Consider the following 23389-nt stretch of genomic DNA (forward strand, 5'->3'; position numbering starts at 1 on the left):
AAATATGTATCTTTCACACATGTTGTAGCTAACCAACATTTATTTGGCAATGAACAATCTGTTCCAAGGCAAATGCAACTTACTTTTTCCAATAGTGAGCATAATTCTGCTGCCCTGAAAGAACTCAGAAAAGGAGGTGACCACATTGTACTTCTTTTCAACCCAGGCAAGGAAACTCTGAGGGTCCTGAGGAATTCCTCCCTCCCGCTCTACTTTTGGTTCTTGAGGCTGTTGTTTCCCAAGAAACCTCACACCCGAGCCTCTGGACACCTGTCAACAAATATATATCTGATAAATTTCCAACAATACACATTTCTGGAAAAAAAATAAGATTCTAAAAGGAACAACTGTCAGACAGGAAATCCAACATAAAAAAGTTTCTTCCTTTAAATTGTTGAGTGTTGAAACCATCTCTAATATTCCTGAGTAATTGCAAGATTTTATGACTGGCTCCCATAATAGATGTCAGTCAGACAGCACCATTTTCATTCAGGATCAAGTAGAAAGTTGAAGTCTTTGGGTGAATGTCAATATGACCCTCCAAAACAGGAGTATCAATGATAGCAAGATTTTCATGATGCTCATGATGCTCACCATAGTGTCCATAACGGATAACAGACTGGCCTCATTTTCATTTAGGACGAAACACCTGCAGAAGGCTTTTAGTGAAAAATCCATATCAATATGATTTTGTGATGGATGCCATAGAGGCCATACAGTATCAGATTGGCACATTTTCGTTTAGGACCAACAAGATATCATAAAAAGTCTTTTGTCATGAAGTAGCATGTTGATATTACTATCTATCAATGAAACATAGGTATACAAGATTTTTAAGATTGACAGAGAATATTTATCATCAGGTTGGCACCATTTTCATTTGGGTCCAACTAGACATCATACAAGGACTTCTGGTGACAACAAGTTGATACGACTTTCTTCATGAATGAAAATTTGAAATTTTATTTCATTACCATTATAACAATGTAAATTTAAAGCACATGTCCTATATTGCATTTATTTTGTTTCAATATTGCTTCAATATTCTTCAGTTTCCAAAAATATGTATTCTGAATTAAAACTGATGTCATGTTTAACATCACCATCTAGCAGGTGACAGTCATGATGTAATCTCTATGCCTGGGGCAAATCGTATGTAGCTACAAGGTTGGGATATCAACAGTTTCCATGTTGTAACCCCAGGAAAAAGTCAGAGGATGTTGGGATGGACTCTGGCATCAATGTCAGTTGTATGTACACATTTGTCTTTACAGTAAATCTGTACATGATTATAGGGTATCTTGGTTATTACCAAAGGGAAAGTAAAGTCCTTAAGGCATTACACAGAAGTCCCAGTCTGATGCATCATTGGATCACTGAATACTTATCAAAGGTCCCAGTCTGACACATCATTGGATCATTGAATATTTATCAGACATTGGATCACTGAATACTTATCAAAGGTCCCAGTCTGACACATCATTGAATCACTGAATACTTATTAAAGGTCCCAGGCTGACACATCATCGGATCACTGAATATTTATCAAAAGTCCCAGTCAGACACATTATTGGATCACTGAATACTTATTCAAACTTTCAGGCATATAAGACATATAGTTTGGAAGTTACTTGAAATTTATATAAAATCACCCATATCTCCCAGGCCCCACCCCCATCGGTATGATCAAAATTCAAAGTCTAATCTACACCCATATGACCATCACTGACCCAAGTTTCATGCAAAGGACTTGAACAGTGAAGGAGGAGTTCAAGAACAGTACACACATACAAGCATACAGAGAGATAGATCGCTCCATTTTTAAAACAAATCTCTTGAATACAAAGGGTTTTCAAATGCCCTAGCTCATGAATAAATACATGAAAGAGTGGAAGATAAAGACACTGCTCAATGATGCCATATTCCAAGTTTGTGTTTGTGTGCATGATTTGGATTTTTAATGTAGCTTTAAACAAATTTCAGTCATATCACTACGATGTCTGCAGTGTGGCAGTTTATAGCGATGAATACCCCATCACCAACTTTTTTGTATTGATCATACAGTAAACATGCACGAAAATCTAAAGTTACATACAAAAATGACCCTATGTCACTGATACAAGAAATTTTCAGTCAATAACTTACTTTGGCAAGAAAGCCAAGTTACATGTCCCAATGGCTAATAATGGTTGAGAAAACCAACTCAAAACATAACCAAGTTACATAATCATGAAAATTGGGTCAAAAGTGACCTACACTGGATAAAATAGTTGATACTGAAATCACCAACACCAATCATCAGCTACAAGTTCCATGATTCCTGGTTAACTTTTTAAAAAAAATGCTGATCTAAACACAAAACCTAATTGATGTCAGTGAAGTATGACATTTAGTTACAGTGAACTAATTTTGGTACAATAGTATTATACTCACTACAACTCATCTACATTAACATACCATTCAATATTCAGGATTAAAAAGGCTTTGGTTAAACTAGTTTAGCAGTAAATTTTAGAACAAAAATTGAAATTTTAGTAAATGTGCCTACATGACCCGTATGACATTTACAGTAATAGTCTCTGGCAACAATTATAAATAGCATCATGCCAAAAATAAATTCAGACTAGAATGATGTTGAAATTTAATGTTCAACCTTGTGACTGGACATGCAAGACATTAAAAAAAAGCGAATCCCTTCTACTGCATTTCTTCTATTAAACTGCTAAGTGCTGAAACCATCAGAGCCATATTGGAAGAAAGATTGTCACATATTGAATCACATATTGAATGTCAAGGAGCAATCATCATTTTTATTTAGGACCATCTAGACATCTTACGAAATCTTCTGTTGAAACTCCAATGACAGTATGATGTTTCATCAGAAAGAGCTGGATAACAAGAATTTTCAAGAAGGCTGCCATGGTCGGCTAATATTGAATGTAACATTAGCACTATGTTCAATGGATATCGCCCTTCTAGAAAATGCCTAATGTAAAACAACAGTTTACAGCTCAGTCTGGTACAGTTATTATTAACCTTATGGCTCAGTCTGGTAGTTATTATTAACCTTAAACTCAGTCTCGTAGTTATTATTAACCTTAAACTCAGTCTGGTAGTTATTATTAACCTTAAAGCTCAGTCTCGTAGTTATTATTAACCTTAAAGCTCAGTCTGGTAGTTATTATTAACCTTAAAGCTCAGTCTGGTAGTTATTATTAACCTTAAAGCTCAGTCTCGTAGTTATTATTAACCTTAAAGCTCAGTCTGGTAGTTATTATTAACCTTAAAGCTCAGTCTGGTAGTTATTATTAACCTTAAAGCTCAGTCTCGTAGTTATTATTAACCTTAAAGCTCAGTCTGGTAGTTATTATTAACCTTAAAGCTCAGTCTCGTAGTTATTATTAACCTTAAAGCTCAGTTTTGTAGTTATTATTAACCTTAAAGCTCAGTCTCGTAGTTATTATTAACCTTAAAGCTCAGTCTGGTAGTTATTATTAACCTTAAAGCTCAGTCTGGTAGTTATTATTAACCTTAAAGCTCAGTCTCGTAGTTATTATTAACCTTAAAGCTCAGTCTGGTAGTTATTATTAACCTTAAACTCAGTCTGGTACAGTTATTATTAACCTTATGGCTCAGTCTGGTAGTTATTATTAACCTTAAACTCAGTCTGGTAGTTATTATTAACCTTAAAGCTCAGTCTAGTACAGTTATTCTTAACCTTACAGCTTAGTCATACAGTTATTATTAACCTTACAGCTCAGGCTGGTACAGTCATTATTAAACTTACAGCTCAGGCTGGTACAGTTATTATTAAACTTACAGCTCAGGCTTGTACAGTTATTATTAAACTTACAGCTCAGGCTGGTACAGTTATTATTAAACTTACAGCTCAGGCTTGTACAGTTATTATTAAACTTACAGCTCAGGCTGGTACAGTTATTATTAAACTTACAGCTCAGGCTGGTACAGTTATTATTAAACTTACAGCTCAGTCTGGTACAGTTATTATTAAACTTACAGCTCAGGCTGGTACAGTTATTATTAAACTTACAGCTCAGTCTGGTACAGTTATTATTAAACTTACAGCTCAGGCTTGTACAGTTATTATTAACCTCATTCAAGCATCCTAGTGGGACAATTACAGTTCCCCTTGTAGTACCCCCCCCCCATCTTGGTGGAGATTTGTGACTGCTAAGTTAAATGAAGCAGGTCTTGAACTTCTGCACCAAAAATGATCAGCTGGTACCTCCATTATAACAGTCCTGGCCAACAAGGCAACATATAGCTATCTACTTGCAGCTACCAGCGAACACTTAAAAAAACCCACAACTTCCAGAAGATTTCTCTGATTCAGGGTAGATATAGAATATCAAACTTCAAAATGTATTCAATGTACTTAAAAAGCATCTCATTCAGCTATTAAATTTTGAACAGATATGAAGAAAAAGAATGCACTACTTTGCATTATTATCTGGATCTCCACATACCTAAATTAACTCAATTAGGAAAATAAAAAACACTTAACAAATTGCTAGTATATGCTTTACTTCCATTCCCTCCAACTCTACTTTTGGCATAATTAAAGAAGAAACTTTTAAGAATTTTTTTTATGGATTAACGATGTAGTAAAAAATACTGGACAAGAGAAACTGCAGACTGGTGGACACAATTGTTTTAGATACTACCCTGAATGATGTCACTGTAGGAATAAAGCATTTGGCTGCATAAGAATGCCCCTTTGTAGTAAAAATAACCCAAAGGTGAATTGCCCATGCTTCAAGTTGGTTCAGGACTGGCCAAAAATGCCATGTTCACTCATGCACAGGGAGCAGCTAAGAACAAACTAAACTGCATAACATGCCAACACCAAAATGAGAACAGCATATAGATCTAACATCACAAAATGGGCAAGCACCAACTATGAACAGCACCGAATCAACTATGCAGTTACATAATGGGTCAGTACCCAGCTATGAACAATTATGTAAAAGATTTGTCATACAATGACAGGCCAGCATACAATTAATAACAGCAACAGACCCTGCCATTGATTGATGAGAATAAATCCAATTAATAACAGCACTAATGCTGCCATTATGTAATGAGAATACACCCAATTAATAACAGCACAGACCCTGTCATTAATCAATGAGAATACACCCAATTAATAACAGCACCAATCCTGCCAGTGATTAATGAGAATAACCCAATTAATAACAGCACAGACCCTGTCATTAATTAATGAAAATACACCCAATTAATAACAGCACACACAATGTCATTAATTAATGAGAATTCACACAATTAATAACAGCACAGATGCTGTCATTAATTAATGAGAATTAACACAATAACAGCACAGATTCTGTCATTAATTAATGAGAATACACCCAATTAATAACAGCACATACAATGTCATTAATGAATAAGAATATACTCAATTAATAACAGCACAGACCCTGTCATTAAATAATGAGAATACACCCAATTAATAACAGCACATACAATGTCATTAAATAATGATAATTTACAAAATTAATAACAGCACAGACTCTGTCATTAAATAATGAGAATTCACACAATAATAGCACAGATGCTGTCATTAATTAATGAGAATTCACACAATAACAGCACAGACCCTGTCATTAATTAATGAGAATACACCCAATTAATAACAGCACATACAATGTTATTAAATAATGATAATTCAAACAATAACAGCACAGACCCTGTCATTAATTAATGAGAATACACCCAATTAATAACAGTACATACAATGTCATTAAATAATGATAATTCACACAATTAATAACAGCACATACAATGTCATTAAATAATGAGAATTCACACAGTTAATAAAAGCACATACAATGTCATTAAATAATGAGAATTCACACAATAACAGCACAAACCCTGTCATTAATTAATGAGAATAAACCCAATTTATAACAGCACTGATGCTGCCAATGAATATTGAGAATATGTCCAATTATTACACCCAATTAATAACAGCACAGATCCTGCCACTGATTAATGAGAATAGCCCAATTAATAACAGAACAGACCCTGCCATTGATTAATGAGAATAACCCTATTAATAACAGCACAGACCCTGTCATTAATTAATGAGAAAACACCCAATAAATAACAGAACAGACCCTGGCACTGATTAATGAAAATACACCCAATTAATAACAGCAAAGACCCTGTCATTGATTAAAGAGAATAACCCAATTAATAACAGAACAGACCCTGCCATTATTTATTGAGAATACACACAAGAAAAGCAAAAACCTGGATCTGCCATTACATAATAGCAAAAGCATAAGAAGCCATTTAATGAAAGCCCTATGATGATATGACCATTCATTAAGGAGAAGTAGTGATAACATGATTTTCATACTGACCACTGGCAGTCATATCAGATCCCAGATGTGTACCATTTTCATGCAGGGAGTACCAGGCATATCTTTTAGTGAAAACCTCATGTTAATATGACCACCCATTCAGGAGGAACAGCAACAAGATTTTTAAGATTGCCACTGTTTGGTTACCATAATGGATGTCAGATTGACAGCATGTTAATTTAAGACCAATTGGACATAATAGGAAGTCTTGGTGAAAATCCCACATCAATAAACATCTTTCTGTTCAGGAGGAGTTGGAATAAGATGATTTTCAAGATGGCCACAACAATGGATACCAGATCATCCATTCAGAAGAAGCAGCAACACCAATACTGTCAAGATGGCTGCCATGATGGCCATAATGGATGTCATACTGGCACAAATTTCATTTAAGACTAATCAGACTTCGGTAAAAAAAAAACAATAAAAAAAACATGTTGATATGACTATCCATTCAGATAACATGATTTTAAGATGACCTCAGCTGCTGCCATATTGGATGTGCAAGCAGTACTGTTTTCAACTATGGCCAAGTAGACCATGGGATGAATGTGTGTGTGTAAAGATACATATCAAAGTCATTTAGGAGGAGTAATACAAAAAACTTGTGCTAACAGGTGAATGGACACTGGACAATAAACCATCTTATAAGCTTGTCTGGTCTATCACCAGTAACAAATATGGCCTTGTTGGGCAAGTGATTTTTACACCACTTACCATGGGTCTGTGTCTGAAAAATGATTTGTGCTTAAGCTTTTTATGTCAATCATTTCATGCACAAAACACAGACATCATCTACTAGCACATTATGCCAACAAATACAGACCCAAATTTTTCAGCTGGAATCCACACTCTAAAACCCTTGTGTCTTTCTGATGCACATTATATTCTCAACTGTCAAAGTGGTATAAATAGTGTATGAAAAAGACCAAAATGTGTCAAAGTGGTATAAATAGTATATGTCAAAACCAAAATATGTCAAAGCAGCATAATAATATATCTGTATGTCAAGAAGACCAAAACATGTCAAAGCAGTATAAATAGTGTATCTGTATGTCAAAGAGATAAACATGTGTCAAAGCAGTATAAATAATGTATATCAAGACCAAAATTGTGTCAAAGCAGTATAAATAGTGTATCTGTATGTCAAGGAGATAAACATGTGTCAAAGCAGTATAAATAGTGTATCTGTATGTCAAGGAGATAAACATGTGTCAAAGCAGTATAAATAGTGTATCTGTATGTCAAGGAGATAAACATGTGTCAAAGCAGTATAAATCGTGTATATCATGACCAAAATTGTGTCAAAGCAGTATAGTGTATCTATATGTCAATACCAAAATGTGTCAAACCAGTATAAACAGTATATGTCAAGACCAAAAATGTGTCAAAACAGTATAAATAGTGTATCTGTATCTCAACGAGACTTCTCTTATTCCTCATACAGACATTAAAAGCATGTAATAGCTATGTTTACATATTTGTGCAACTACATGTACAGTAGCCAAGGCAGAACCTAGATAATCTTCATTCCTGCACTGTGTTGCTTGATGTTAGATACATAATGCTTGGAATGTGTATGTGATATCCTAAGTGTCACAGCTAGCAAATATTACCAGTACTTTTTATTAACATAACATCCAATCTCTGCCACCAATTTTTTTTATGCCAGCAACTTTTTTGACAAAGAGAAAGTATGTGCAGTTGGAAGTTCACCATGTTGAAGTGGTGTAAACCCCAAGCTACTTAAAAACAGCTCAGCAACATACATCTATCAATCAAAGGTATGCAATTAGTTCACAGAAAAGTGGTACCACCTTTTAGCAAACATCATGAACTTCTGGAGGAGAAACTATCTGAATAAATATTTAAAAACTGCTAAAATCATCATTCATGTTGATGACCTACAAATGTCAATCACAACAGGAATGCCTGTTCCCAACAAGTCTTGTTCATATGCAAGAATGTTAGTAGTAACAAAAATAGCAGCACTGTCTGTCGCTTGTATCAGTACATAAACAATGACTCAATGTGGCAGCCCCAGTAGGCTCTTTCTTCCTTGGCAGTCATATTTGAAGTCAGATCAGCACTAACTAGATACTATAAGTAGTCCCTTGTTGCCAACATGAATTTCCATTTAGAAGTTGCAATAACAAAATTTTAAGATGGCTGCCAACCTGTTCATACTGGATCTCAGATCAGCACCATTTCCGTTCAGTACCAACTACTTAAGTCTTCTAGTGAAACCCAATGTTGATGTGACTTGCCATCTAGGAGGAGTAGCAATATGATTTTAAAGATGGCCACTGGTTGGATACCTGATCAGTGTAATTTTCATATACGACAGAAATTTTGTCAAAGTCATGTTGTCCATGGACAAGTTAATGAAAAAATTGACTTGTAAGTATAAAAGACCCACTTCTCCATATTTTCATAGTTAAAAAGAATACTGGAAGACAGGACTGTTAAAATGTTTACTTTTATTAAGCTGTAGCATATATATGCATGCAGTAGGAATCTGCAACATGTAAAATATACTGGATATTTCAACTTGTCTCATTTTGGCCAGTGTGTAGAAATCTAAGAAGAATGTGTTTGTGGTCCATAACCAATGTAATAGCATCTGAAAGGATGAATATGAATTTAGCTCCAGATTTTTTATCCTTGTCATTTTTCAGTAGTACATTTTTCAGTAGTACATCAGATATACTGTTGATGAAATCTATTAAGTGGTTCAGTTGATGTGATCAGTTCCAGGTTCAACTCTTATATCTGATTTGAAACTCACAAAGAAATTTAGTCTGAAAAAGATTTCCTCTGCTTTGCTATGGCATATGCTGTGTTGAACAGTTTCTTGTAATGCTGATTATGGCTCATAAGTCAAAATCATCCACAACGTCTTCTCAGATATGGCTGTTCATTATCGAATTTTAACTGATATTAATTGTGCTTTGCACTTTTTTGGTGAGTTAACAGTGTATCTTTCCTGGCAATAACCTGTCCTGCAAATAATCCACTGGTTTTGTCTGCAGTAGAGGGGTATCTTTTATGTGTACTACAATATACGATTGTTCAATCTTTGTTGGCCTTGAGCCAGAGAAACTCCTGCAGCCAAGAATTGTCAAACTCACATTTTCTTTTATAATTGTATTCCATTTAATTGTCTAGTTTATTTTTAGCCCATTTTCTTGATTTTTCATTAACCTTTTCACCATTCAGCCAAAGCTTTATAAGAAAACAAACCATCCAGATGAATTCCCAGGAAAATTCATTATAGTCACACGTAATTGTTTCAAGACGTCCAGCAATTGGTTAAAAATAACAGATTCCTTGGGGAAGCCCTATCCTCCAGCCAATTAATTCATTCTGATGTAACCCCCAAAAGATGTTGCCTAAACCAGTACTGTCTGCTTCAATTGCTTGTTTCTTTAGAAGCTGTGGCCAACTTCAGTCCTAATCAATAAATTTCAGCATACACTAAATAAATATACAATGTACCCATATGGTGCTTGCTGGTATTAGTATGACTGGCACTGTATAAACATCACTCAGTGTGACGTTTGCACGTATTGGGGTGGGGTTCTTCCAATATAATTTAATTAAATTATGATGAAAGTTCCACCCTGGCTCGTTAGGTTAGAAAGTTAAATTAGTGACGAGATAGATTTACAGCTCTGAGCCCCCAGTCAGCAATGCCGATGGTTAAATTATAGAGGACACGAAGATGAAATTCAATCAATAACAATTTAATAAATTTGATAATTTAAAACGATAACTTCCAATCACTCGTCTTTCCCTCGACCAAGTGACAGCCTAATTCATCCCGTGATTTACAGCGTGAGTTCGATTTTCCCCCGTCCTTGCATCTACTCATCTATTTCTTTCCCGCTGATTCCTTCCTTCTTTCCGTTCCTTTAACTCCTCCTTTGTCTCCGTTTCCCTCTCTACTATCTCCTCCTACAATTTCGCTTCCAGACTTCAACTTCTCCTGACTTCTCTCCTTTCTTCTCCTTTCCTCCGTCTCTACTATCTCCTCCTCCAATTCGCTCCTAGACTTCAACTTGTCCTGAGTTCTCTCCTTTCTTCTCTTTTCCTCCGTCTCTCTATCTGAGACTACGGGACCAAACTAAAACTGGTCTGTCCCTCAAAGCTTCCTTATTTGAAGCTTTCTACTCAGAATTTTCTGCTCTAAGATTTTTTTCCTGCCAATAACGAATGGCTATACGGAGTTACGCTAACCTCTTCTCTGGGTAATTTCTCTCAGCAAACTAACTTTTGCCGGAAAACGCGGGGATATCATTCTACCCAAATCAAGGTCTCCCCCCCCCATCTCGATTCTGATTGGGTGGCGCTGTGCCCCTGTCCAATCGTCTTAGCGGCCAGTTCAACCTGTCTGTCTGTTTGCAGGGGAAAGAAGTTAGGACACTCCCACTTCTTCAGGCAATTTCTTTTGATCTTGGAAACATTTCGACACCTAGGTGATAACTGGCTGTCTGTGACTTCGCAACTCCGATGTCCGGTCCTTCGATTCTAGCCACAACAATCTTATGTAACGGATTAGTGCTAGCCTTCGGCAATGTTTGACATCAAACAATGGCCTGTCAGAATTACTTTGATTATACATGTTTGAACTGGGCTACTCTGGGTCGGGGTAAACATGACACTCAGACAAAATGGGAACTACTGCCCTTTTAAGTTACGGGCCACAGTTATCCACTGAAAATTAACCTTGCAAAAGTTGCTCATCTGAAAGAACAAATTTCTGACCTGGACAATATGAACAATGGATTTCAGTACCCCTGTAAGAACAAAAAAAGCTATTCACCCTAAATACTGACCCAGTGAAAACCCCATGCTGATCTGACTTTCCATACCAGACGAATAGCAATAACAAGATGATAAAAATGGCTTCTGTGGTGGCCATTTGGATGTTAGTTTGGTAAAATTTACATTTAGAGCCAACCAGACATTGTATCTTTGTGAAAATGCCATGTTGATATGACAATCCATTCAAACAGAATAGCAACAAATACACATACAGCAGCCTATATTAAGAAGACCACTGTGATACATACAGCAGCCTCCATTAAGAAGAAAATCCATTCAAGCAGAATAGTTGCGCTATACAGTTTCGCATTTTCCATAGGGTTAGGATTTTAAAGAAAAAGAATTTCCCCGGCTTTCCTCACTGGTTATACTGGCTATTTAAAAAAGACCTTGTATATCTTAGGTATAATTAAAAGAACCTTTAATTCCCTTTATTTTGGTGTACGATTGATGGATGTACTATGGGTTATAGAGTGTACAGTTTGGCCTTACTTCAAATGTGCACTTTTCAAAAAAGTGCTAGCTCTACTTGGTCATTTTCACTTCCTGAACTTCAGAGGTAAATTGTATAGAAAAGAGCTGATAACTTTTTTTACATTTTAGATATTTGGTAATTCATTCGTTGCACTTTCAGAAGCTGGCATTGTCTAGTCTGGCAAAATTCATTTCCCCTATTTTAATAGCTGCTATGTATTGTGTACTTTAGACTAATTCAAGCTGATTTTTTAACACAAGGGAGCAGTCATTTTAGTTAGCAGTGTGCTTAAATCATGTAAAATTTCCAAAAGTACAATATCCAAAGAAATATCATCCACATTACATTACTGTAGCATATAGGTATGACAACATTCTCTCCATTGTGCATGTTTTAAATGCAAACTACTTCACCTTACATACGTCACTCTCTCTAAAGTACATATTAATTGGTGAGCACCCCCATAGCAACAAATACATACAGCAGCCTCCATTAAGACAATCCATTCAAACAGAATAGCAACAAATACATACAGCAGCCTCCATTAAGATCACTGTGATACATACAGCAGCCTCCATTAAGAAGACCACTGCGATTACCATATTGGATACCTGGGCCACACTATTTTCATTTAGGACCAAGTAGACATCAAAAACCATATTTCTATCATGTTCTGTTTTGTTCAGGGGTGGCAATAACAAGATTTTTTAAATGACTGCCATGGTTGACATACTGGCACCATTATTTTTCATAAGCCTTTAAAGACAAAACAAATCATGTGACAGTCACACAAAACCCACTGTTTACCCTCAACAAGTCATCTTCTCACTTTGCACTAAATGAGAGGGTACAAGTATGCAGACACTGAAACAACCGTGTGGTCAGTAGTTTATTCAGTGTTCTTGAAAATTAAAATAATATCTACTAATTTTCTCAAATTTATTTTTCCTTTTACATCTAACTGAGCAACTAACCTCAAATGATGTTTATTTAAAATTCCCCAAACATGACAACTTTAATACAAAGTTTATTGCTGCCAGCAAGGACTAAGTCCTGTCATTCAGTGTCTGATACAGAAACATCACTTTCGGAGGTTCCATATTAACGATATTGGAGCTTGATGAGGAACTGCAAAAAAACTAAAAATCTGGAAAAGGTTATAATAATAAAGATGCCAAAAAAAGGCAAACCACATATAAAACGAAGTGCATTGTTGTCAAAACCAACAAAAACATGCATGAAGGAAGATAATCCTTCCAAGAATTATGCTGTAGATGGCTAAAACAACTATCACAGTGGGGGTTAGTGACCAAAAAAGGTAAACAGGGCAGAATTTATTTGTCTTTAACAAATTAACCCCAAAAAAATGTCACATTTTGTAAACTGCTAAGAGTTAACCTTTATCATAATGACACGTGATAATAGTGCTGTCAGAGAAAAAAATGATGGATGTATTTAAGACAGAGAAGAAAACATGTTAACTGCTGTCCCTGAGAACTCCCTACCAAATTCCTGCACTCCACTTTGGAGATGTTTAAAATGTATCCAAGCAGGAAATCTGAATGAAGCCAAGGTGTGATGAAAATTCACTTGCTTCAATAAATGACACTGATTTAATGGATGATGCACAAGAGTTGTCTATACTTTTAAGTTCTCCAATTAAGGGATAAAATATCTGTCTCCAGCACAGCTAATTAATGCTGCAGCAACATCCCATTGTAAAACTAACCAAACAGCTAACAAATACAAAATTTCCCAAAGTGCAAAAAATTGGAACCCCAAAAGTTAACCCAGGCATCTGGGGAAAAATGAACAGTCCACTGACACATCTGGTTGCTGCAACCATAATAACTATAGTAAAACCCATTGATGAGCCAAGTTCAATATAACATTCCTCTCTGCGGACAATATATGTTAAGGCCCGACTTGAAAAAGAAGTATTTTAATCTGTGCAATCTCAACATCCCATTCTCCTCTTTTCTTTTTGGTGTGAATCCAAACCAACTGCTAAGCCCTGAGAGAATTTAAGTGTGTAGGAAATGACACCTCCATAGCCACTGATAGTTGATACTGATTATCTTCTGTTCTTGAAAAGAAACAAAGAAAATCAGTAATGTAAGTTACAGAAGGACAGCTAGGATCGTGTTTCATACTGCAAAAACCACAGAAGATTATTTACCTGGCATCAAAGGATGTTTAACCTCTCCTGGCCTGAATAATGCAACTAGCAACCTGACCCAAACATTTGTTCCAGCAGATAATCACCTGATCTGAGCCATGTGTGAATGGGAAGAATGTGTGGCTTGTGTAGGAGGGAGCCGTCTTCCAAGGTACAGTAGGGAGCTAGAGGTGGGGTGTGATGTATTGTATACCTGGGGTGATCTATCGCCAGGTCTAGAAAATTGCATCACCATGATCATTAGTGCCATAGTTGGGCTATGATCAAAATATGATCAGTGGAGATTCTATCTCTACAACCTGAGGTTGCATTCAGAATGGTGTCAAGGCATAGATGGACGATCCCACTGGAAGCTGAGTTCATCCACTGCCAATGCTCTCTGGTCCATGACTGGAGAGACATAAAAAGGATATCTTTGTTAAGCCTGGTCACAAAGATATCCACCAGAGACTTTCACACATTGTGAGAAAAAGAACTGTTTTGGTGCAGTGATGAGTCCATTCTTTGATGACTCTTTTGCCAGATCTGAAAAAAACTGTCTGCTAAAACATTCCTATTCCCAAAATGTGGCAAACTTTGAGGCGATGTTCTATGAGTTGGCCCATGGGAGTCGGTTCCAGACCTACACACAAAGAGAAGGGGCCTGAGTGCCTCCTTGATGTCAGAGATGCACAACGACATGTGTTGTCCAAGGAGACCATGATACATTGACCTCTTAATGTTGGTGCACCCTTGCAAAACTAGAAATACAGCTTTAATTTCTAGGCTGTAGATGTGGAGGGAATTATGCCCTCCAGCTCTATGGAGATATTCTAAAGGAACCAGATCCATAGCAGCGTTCAAGGTTCCCAAAGGGTTAGGTAAAGGTAATCAATAAAGATTTTGCTCAATGCATCGCTAGAAGGACAAGGATTCAATCTATCTGATCCAGTGGAACCCCGACTAAGTTCTGGTTTATGATGAACTTAACATCCTCATGGAAATGAAGTCCTGAGATGGAATGAGTTCCAACTTTCAAAGGTTGGGTAAACATACATGTGACAGAACCAGGATTTCAAACCAGTAGATTTACACCAATAATACCGAAATTCCAAACAAAAACCTTGTTGAGTACACATCAGCTGTTCTTGAACAACTCTAATCCTATTGCTTTGCCATGTATCACTCTACTAATTAGTGTACTGGTGGTCCCCAGACAATAGGTGCTGGCAGGTTTCTCTAATGTCTTGATAGAACACATAAAAATATCTTGTCTTGATAGAACACATAAAAATATCTTGTCTTGATAGAACACATAAGAATATCTTGTCTTGATAGAACACAAAAAAATACCTTGTCTTGATAGAACACATACAAATATCTTGTTTTGATAGAACACAAAAAAATATCTTGTCTTGATAGAACACATAAAAATATATTGTCTTGATAGAACACATAAAAATATCTGGTCTTCATAGACCACATAAAAATGTCTTGATAGAACACATAAAAATATCTTGTCTTGATAGAACACATAAAAATATCTTGTTTGGATAGAACACATAAAAATATCTTGTTTTGATAGAACACATAAAAATATCTTGTCTTGATAAGAAGTAGATTTCACCAATAAAATAGTATGTGCAGTAGACGGCCCGTAAAACTATTTTTTTGGCCTACTGCTGGTAAAATCACATGTTGGGGCAAATGATCAATCAGCGTTGCTGAAGGCAAAAAAGAAACATATCATCTCTGCAACAGATGTGAAATCATGGATGACATGTAACAAGCTGCAGATGAATGATGATAAAACTGTGGCCATTCTGATCACAACACAAAGACTTTCTCATTCACATCCTTTACCTCAAACAATATATATCAGCAACACCAACATTAAATTCACACAATCAGTATGAAACCTAGGTGTTACTCTGGACAGTACTCTCACATTGCACCAACATGTCATGAACATATGCAAGGCCGCATATCTTGAGCTGAGACGCATCAGCTCAATTCGCAAATATCTTTCAGCTGATGCCACTAAAACACTTGTGTGTTCATTAGTACTTTCAAGACTGGATTATTGTTAACTCAATTCTGTCTGGTTCATCTCAATATATCCTCCAGAAACTTCAAAAAGTTCAAAACACAGCTGCTTGGATCATACTTAGAGTATCACAATCAGAGCACACCTCCCCACTGCTCTGTACCCTACACTGGCTATCCATCTGATTCAGAATCAAACACAAAATTTGTTCTCTGTGCTACGTTTCGCTATCGGACTCTAGTCCAACATACCTATCCGACCTCACCCATGTGTACAAACCAGCAATATACTTACACTCCTCTTCTGACAATCGTATACTCATTGTTCCCACTATGAAAGCAAAGGCATATGGACAGCGTTCTTTTGCATACCAGGTCCCAGCAATGTGGAATGAATTGCCCACTGAACTAAGACACAAAGACACAGTGATCACATTCAAAAGTGCTCTCAAAACTCACTTATTTCGACTGCAAGAACAAACTTAAAGACCTAATAATGTTTCCTACCTTAAATATTCTCAGCATGGTTTTTTTTTGTTTTCTAATTTCATGGTGTTTGTTTTTGTAATCATATCATTATATGTTTTTTATCTTATAGGTGTTGTCTAATGTTGTAAAGTGCTTAGAGCTTCTAAAGATTAGATGCTATACAAAGTCCTCATTATTATTATTATTATCCTAATGGAGGAACTGAACCAGAACATTATGGATCTGCCAGTCATTGAAATACTTGAGAATTGGGGTTCCCAGTTAATCAGAGTTAGAACACTGCTACACCCATAACTCTAATGAAGACTTTGGGTGTGGAAGTAATTCTGAAAGAAAAACCCAGTCTTGAAAAATCCTTGGTGTAAGTAAAACTAGGTATTTTCAAGGTGAAGAAAAAATCAGGATATGGAAATAGGCATCTTAAAAAGTTAAGGGTATATGGAGACGATCCAATCTGATGGAAAGAGAGAGAGAGAGAGAGAGAAAGAGAGAGATTATGACATAAAATGTCTTGCTTTTTGGGTGATCAGGAAGATTCCGGAGTAGAATGTGGAAAGGATTGTAGGTGAGAGAACTTCCTCCTAGAGACTCTTCATCTATGCTGATGATCCAACTGACACTGGGAAGGTCTCACTTGAGGTTGTGCATTGGACTGGGGCTGCATCTGCTTTAAGAATTCAGCTGTTGGGATCTGGAAGCGGTTCACAATTATATGCTTCCTGGTCAATTGCAATGGGCCAGGAGTGGATGTGAAGGATCTATTTTGATGATCCTTCAGATCTTGTGAGTCTGGCAAGAACAGTTTCGGCTTCAAACAAAACAGTGCTTGGAAGGTCAGTTAAGACCTTCAAGGAGTCCATTCTAACATCACAGCAGATGTGTAGAAATTCTGCTGAAAAGAAAGCCATTGTGACAAAAAGTGAATGATGGTATGTCACAGTTTCCAGCTTGTGCTGTACTGAGGCTGGGTTAAGAGTGGCCTCCTTCAGCATATTAAATAAAGTTGTTGACAATGAGATGAGGTCAGCATGAGAAGCTATGGTGACCATAAGCCAGAATGTATCCGGTAACTTGAAGCAGAGATCATAGGCAGAGGTAGGTAGAGGGAGGAACAGACCACACTATGCTGTAGAGTGTGGATAACCTCTGTCATATTTCGTCAATCACAGAAGAATGAGGAAGAAGCAGATGATCTGGATGTGGTAGAGTCCCAGAGATCTTTTCCAAAAATGGAATATATCTTCTTGGGCTGTGCACCAGATGGTTTCGGGCTTAAATCTGCAGGATGAAGGCAGTAAACATCATTCACTACCCTAGCAAAAAGACTAGATCTCATAATCTTCTTCAGACTTAGAGGAGGTGGTAGGCCTGACAGGAGGCATTAAGTGAGCTGTTTGTACCTTGAACTCACCAAGCTTACAAGGATAAATAATCTTCTAGAACACTCCAAGCCGGAAACTGACTGGGCATCACTATGTCCTTTGGAGGCAGTGACATAAAAGCACTCTGCTCCATTTCCCATACTTGTCTGTCATTATGAGTAGAGGCCACCAAACACTGGCCACTGTTTTTGGATCAGTCACCTGCCAAAAACAGATAGGTGACACTGGTCAGAGCCTTGTCTATACTCAGTCACTCTGCTGCCCATCCATTTCAAGGGGGTGCAGCATGCTGTCCCAGAAGTGTTAGTGTGATGTGATTTCTCCCTCTTGGGAAGCTGCAACATGCTACCCAAACACAAGTGGTGCACTTCCTTCTTCATAAAAGATAGCAACATGCTACCCCGCAGCATGACATTACTATGAATGTGAAAGGTGTTTGATGTCTCCTCCTTTTTGGGGATAGGCAATCTACTCCTTAACATTCACTTTCATACAAGAAGGACCTTACCGGTCTCCAAAGGGACTACGGTAATCCCATATGCTCCTGGAACCCAACAGAATCAAAGAACTAGTCTTCTTAGTATTTCTTCTTGGCGCTTTGCAAGAAAAATCTTGAAAACATGTGGAATCAGCTAGATTTCAGACTTAATTTTGTGTCTAAAATACAATGATCTTTATATTACACATTTTGAACATGTGAGGCAGACTGAGTTGAGTGTCCCAACAGCCCAAGGGAGCAATAATAAAAACACATGTAAGTCACATGTTTGTATGTATTGCATGCTATATACCAGTGGATTTGTAAACAATGATTCACTCATGAGCAATTTCTCTCCTTTCACTCTCCTATTTTGTTTTTTTTTTTAAATAAAGAAGACCTTTATTGTTCTCATGGAAGGTGACATTTCTTAAACTAATTACTCAGGGCTGGGTTTACTGGCATAAAAAAATGAAGAAGAAACAGACGAATACCAGAAGAATTATTGGTGAAGGGAGAACTGAATGCAGTTATAACTCTCAACAAGCAATTTTTCTCTGGTCATGTTTTGAATGACACAACCATTAACATATTATCCTTGAAAAAGGTTAACTGTTCTGCACATGACCTTGCAAGGTACATGACTGCACCATGTTTCACTGACAACTCTCCATTCTGTAGGAGGATACACCATACCCCCTTGATAACTTGCACACAATATAGTAAAAAAAAAAAAAAAAAAAAAAAAAACAAAAAAAAAAAACCACTGACCACACTATAAGCAAGGGCAAATATTACTGAGGGACCTATAAAAAGCTAATATAATGATGGAAATCTATGGAGGGAGGCAAACACATAGCAGGGTGGTGGTGGAGTGGCAGGTTATATTGTTGAATACACATTTTAAAATCATGTTGAAACTGACAGTGAATAAATATCGCTTTCTAATTGTGGTTTGTTTTTCTTCATAAATTACCTTTGTTTTCAGGATAAATTATATTAAAGAGATCACCAAAAAACATAATTCCACATGGATTTCATAAAACTTAACATATCTACTACTAAATATATTGTGTATTACATCGCTGATTTTGTGCTTAGTTGGATACATCTTAGTTTTTATTGCTCATTAAAAAATAAACAAGACTTCTTTTTTCAAAAAGATCGACATTCATTTCGAGAAGCAACAATGTTGAAACTTCTGTTGTTTTCTTTTTTTAATCAATTGATAGATCGATTGATCGATAGATTAAGTTACAGTATAAATTGATAGATTCAGTTACAGTGGAACGCAACAACAACAAAATTCACAAAGGTAATCATAGCCAAACATGAATTTAATGTCTCTACAAAAATAATTAAAAAACGCAAATGAGAATACGATAGTATTTACAGTTTGTGACACTTGACAAATACCACTTCACATTTCATAGCCTGATTCAGTGAGCATAGCTCTCCCAAAAACAATTTTACTTCATTTCATGTCAGCACTGAAATCTTCAAAGCCATCCACGGCCTGCCATGAAATCAGAGTCATTATTCATACTTTATGCCATTTTCTCTGCCTTGAGAACTATTACCAAGACAGGAATGCCATGTTCATGTTGCTGTGTAAACCATAATGCAAATCATAATCATGGAAAGAATCCCAAAACGTTTGCTCATCCTTGACCCAACCTTAGAGTGTCAAATTGTCAATTTTGTGCTCACTATAAACTTTTGATCTTACTTCATTATTATGAAACCTATCTATGACAAAGCTTTTCATTCACTGAATCAGCCTTTCACTTGATTCAATTACTCTCCATGATCACATTTACAAATGATTAGAATACATTCCTGATTAATTTATATACTCTAATGATGTTAAGTACATAAAATTTGAAACCATGTTTGACTAGTCAAATAAAATGGAATCGATTCTGAGACATGATAGTGACCACAAGAGATTATGCAGGTAGGATTTGCATGCCTTTGAATTATTTTATTGTACTGCCCAATCGATACAAAAGACATAGTTAACATGATAAAACAATACAGGTCTCTAATAATTTATTTTTACAATGCAACAAACACTTTTACTGAGCTGTGGATTCAAAACACAGTCAGTACTTAGGTTCTCAAAGAAGTGCTCCCAGGTATTGATATGATGGCTGACCGACTCTAGTCGTGTTTTAACAGAAAAGAACATGCCAAGATTATACCTTTGACATTAAAACAATTAAAAGCTTAAACATGCCAAGATTATACCTTTGACATTAAAACAATTAAAAGCTTTAAATATGCCAAGATTATACCTTTGACATTAAAACAATTAAAAGCTTAAATATGAGCATGAAATTACTTCCATATAATCTTCATCTGAAAATCAGATTCATTGATTTTGGCAATAATTTTTTGCCCACAAGTGACCTTCAGTCTTATATATGTGATTTCTGTAATATACTACTACACATAGGCTGACTCCATAGTTCATAAAAGATTAATAGTTGCCTGTGAGTCAATTGGGGCAGAGAAGTGTACATGTACATGTACCTAAAATTGATTTGTGTTTTTAATAAGTGTGAAGTCACAATGATGGAGCATTTGTGAAGTTAAATGTTTGAAAAATAATATTTATGTTCATATTTATATCTGACAGATGTATTTTACAATTGGTCAAACTATTTTCTTAGTTTTACATGTATGGCACATACTATATAACAGTCTCTGGAGAAAAGGCCTTTATATATACACAGCAAACAATTTGGACCCAATGAAAATATGGTAAATCCATTCCTCTAATTCCACAACCCTGAATTCCTTTAACATTTTCGGACAAAACAATACCCACAAAGGTAAGTTTTCTTCATGAATTATGGCTTGTACAGCTCTTTGGGGTTTTCTTTCTAATGAATTTCTAACGAGTTTTCATGTACTGCCAAAGGTTTGAAATTTATTCCATCTGGTGTCATGTGACATTTGATCTGCACAATTTGATACAATTTAATTTCTGATCCTTTATATTTGGAAAATACAGAAATAACAAGAATATATATATATATATATATATATATATATATATATATATATATATATATATATATATATATATATATATATTTCAAGGAGCCTTTCAACAATTTCAAGGACTTATCAAGGTTAAAATCGACTTTAATTCAAAGAGTTTCCAAGCAAGCTATCAAATTATTTCAAGGTTACATGAACAATGCAGTAAAAAGGTTGTTATCTCTTCATCTCTGCTGACACTTTTTCATTCTGGACATTCTATTTGATTAATTTCTCATTATGGTTGCCGCTCCTCAGTTTTCATAAAATTTCAATTTCTGACATAAATTTCCTGCTTGAGGTTCAATCATTGCAGTTTTGACCATTAAGGGACTGTATTGATTTCATACAATTCAAAATAAAATTCTCTACATTGCAGCTGGTGATTTTATTTTATTGCATTTTGAAGTGCAACATTTTAAATCTGTTTAAATCCCAAATTAGCAAGAACATTTTATGAAATTACCCAATTCTGTATTTATGTCTTGATCCTGATCTGACAAATTCTCACCGCTCCGGTGGCCTAGTACTTAGAGCGTCCGCCTTGGATGTGGGAGGTTGTGGGTTTGAACCCACCGTCCGAGTCATACCAAAGACTTATAAAAATGGCACTAACAGCTGCCTATCTAGGTGCTCAGCATTAAGAGTTTAGTGTTAGGACTGGTTGGCCTGGTGTCAGGTTAATGTGACTAGGTGGAACATTATGCTGCATGTCTGCAGGATGCCCCAGTGCCCGACATCACTATAAAGCTCAGACATCATAGCGATATGACTGCAAAATTGATAAAGCAACATTAAAAATCCAAATCACACATACACACAAATTCTCCTACACTTACACTAGTATTCTGATTTCAGTACTTCAATTTCTGAGGATGAAATCTGAAGAAAATCTGACAAGCTAAATATGCTACATAGTTTTGCTTTCTAAAACTGACACAATTTGCATCGTTTCACATTCAAATCTTGTGGCAATTTAATGAGCTAGATACCCACGTCATGTTACAAAGAACAGGGTTCCCACACTTTTGAAGCTAAATACCCATGTCATGGTACAAAGAACAGGGTTCCCACACTTTTTGAAGCTAGATACCTGCATCATGTTACAAAGAACAGGGTTCCCACACTTTTTGAAGCTAGATACCTGCATTATGTTACAATGAACAGGGTTCCCACACTTTCTGAAGCTAGATACCTGCATCATGTTACAAAGAACAGGGTTCCCACACATTTTGAAGCTAGATACCTGCATCATGTTACAATGAACAGGGTTCCCACACATTTTGAAGCTAGATACCTGCATCATGTTACAATGAACAGGGTTCCCACACATTTTGGAGCTAGATACCTGCATCATGTTACAAAGAACAGGGTTCCCACACTTTTTGAAGCTAGATACCTGCATCATGTTACAATGAACAGGGTTCCCACACTTTTTGGAGCTAGATACCTGCATCATGTTACAAAGAACAGGGTTCCCACACATTTTGAAGCTAGATACCTGCATCATGCTACAATGAACAGGGTTCCCACACATTTTGAAGCTAGATACCTGCATCATGTTACAATGAACAGGGTTCCCACACATTTTGAAGCTAGATACCTGCATCATGTTACAAAGAACAGGGTTCCCACACATTTTGAAGCTAGATACCTGCATCATGTTACAAAGAACAGGGTTCCCACACTTTTTGAAACAATGTTTTCCCCTGGATAAAACTTTCTTTCTTCAGGCTTCACTTATGATCCTTACTGAATGGAATTCCAAAATATTTTGGTTTAGAAAATGTGAATTTTTAAAAACAAAAGCCGTTTCTTTTTGGGACTCTCCCACAATATCTGAATCAGACATGTAACCATGTGCATTTGCTAAACCACAGGATGTATCATTAGAACAAGTATAGCCACTGAAATTCATACAAATCTCCAAGTAACTCTTATTTGCAGAATGAAAATGTTACCTGTACTCTGCTTAACTTTGTATGTTGGCACGAAGAAAGGTTTTAGAAAAGGGTAGTTTTAAATTTTGACAAAAAGCTTGTAAAATTTATATACAGTACCTTTATATAATTTTTTTTT

The 23389-nt window shown here is 36.2% G+C and overlaps 1 protein-coding gene across 1 annotated transcript in view; it reads right to left on the reverse strand.

Annotated features, from left to right (window-relative positions):
• The window catches only part of LOC149778420 (transforming growth factor beta receptor type 3-like), a 159829-nt gene that overhangs the window by 61126 nt on the left and 75314 nt on the right, over positions 1–23389 (reverse strand). The window contains exon 5 of the mRNA XM_089939243.1: positions 84–270. Coding sequence (XP_089795369.1) covers positions 84–270 — 187 coding nt within the window. The remainder of the gene's footprint in view (positions 1–83; positions 271–23389) is intronic.

The sequence above is a fragment of the Sinohyriopsis cumingii genome, chromosome 17 (genome assembly GCF_028554795.1).
Source record: "Sinohyriopsis cumingii isolate HCF-2022 chromosome 17, ASM2855479v2, whole genome shotgun sequence".
Lineage (NCBI taxonomy): Eukaryota > Metazoa > Mollusca > Bivalvia > Unionida > Unionidae > Sinohyriopsis > Sinohyriopsis cumingii.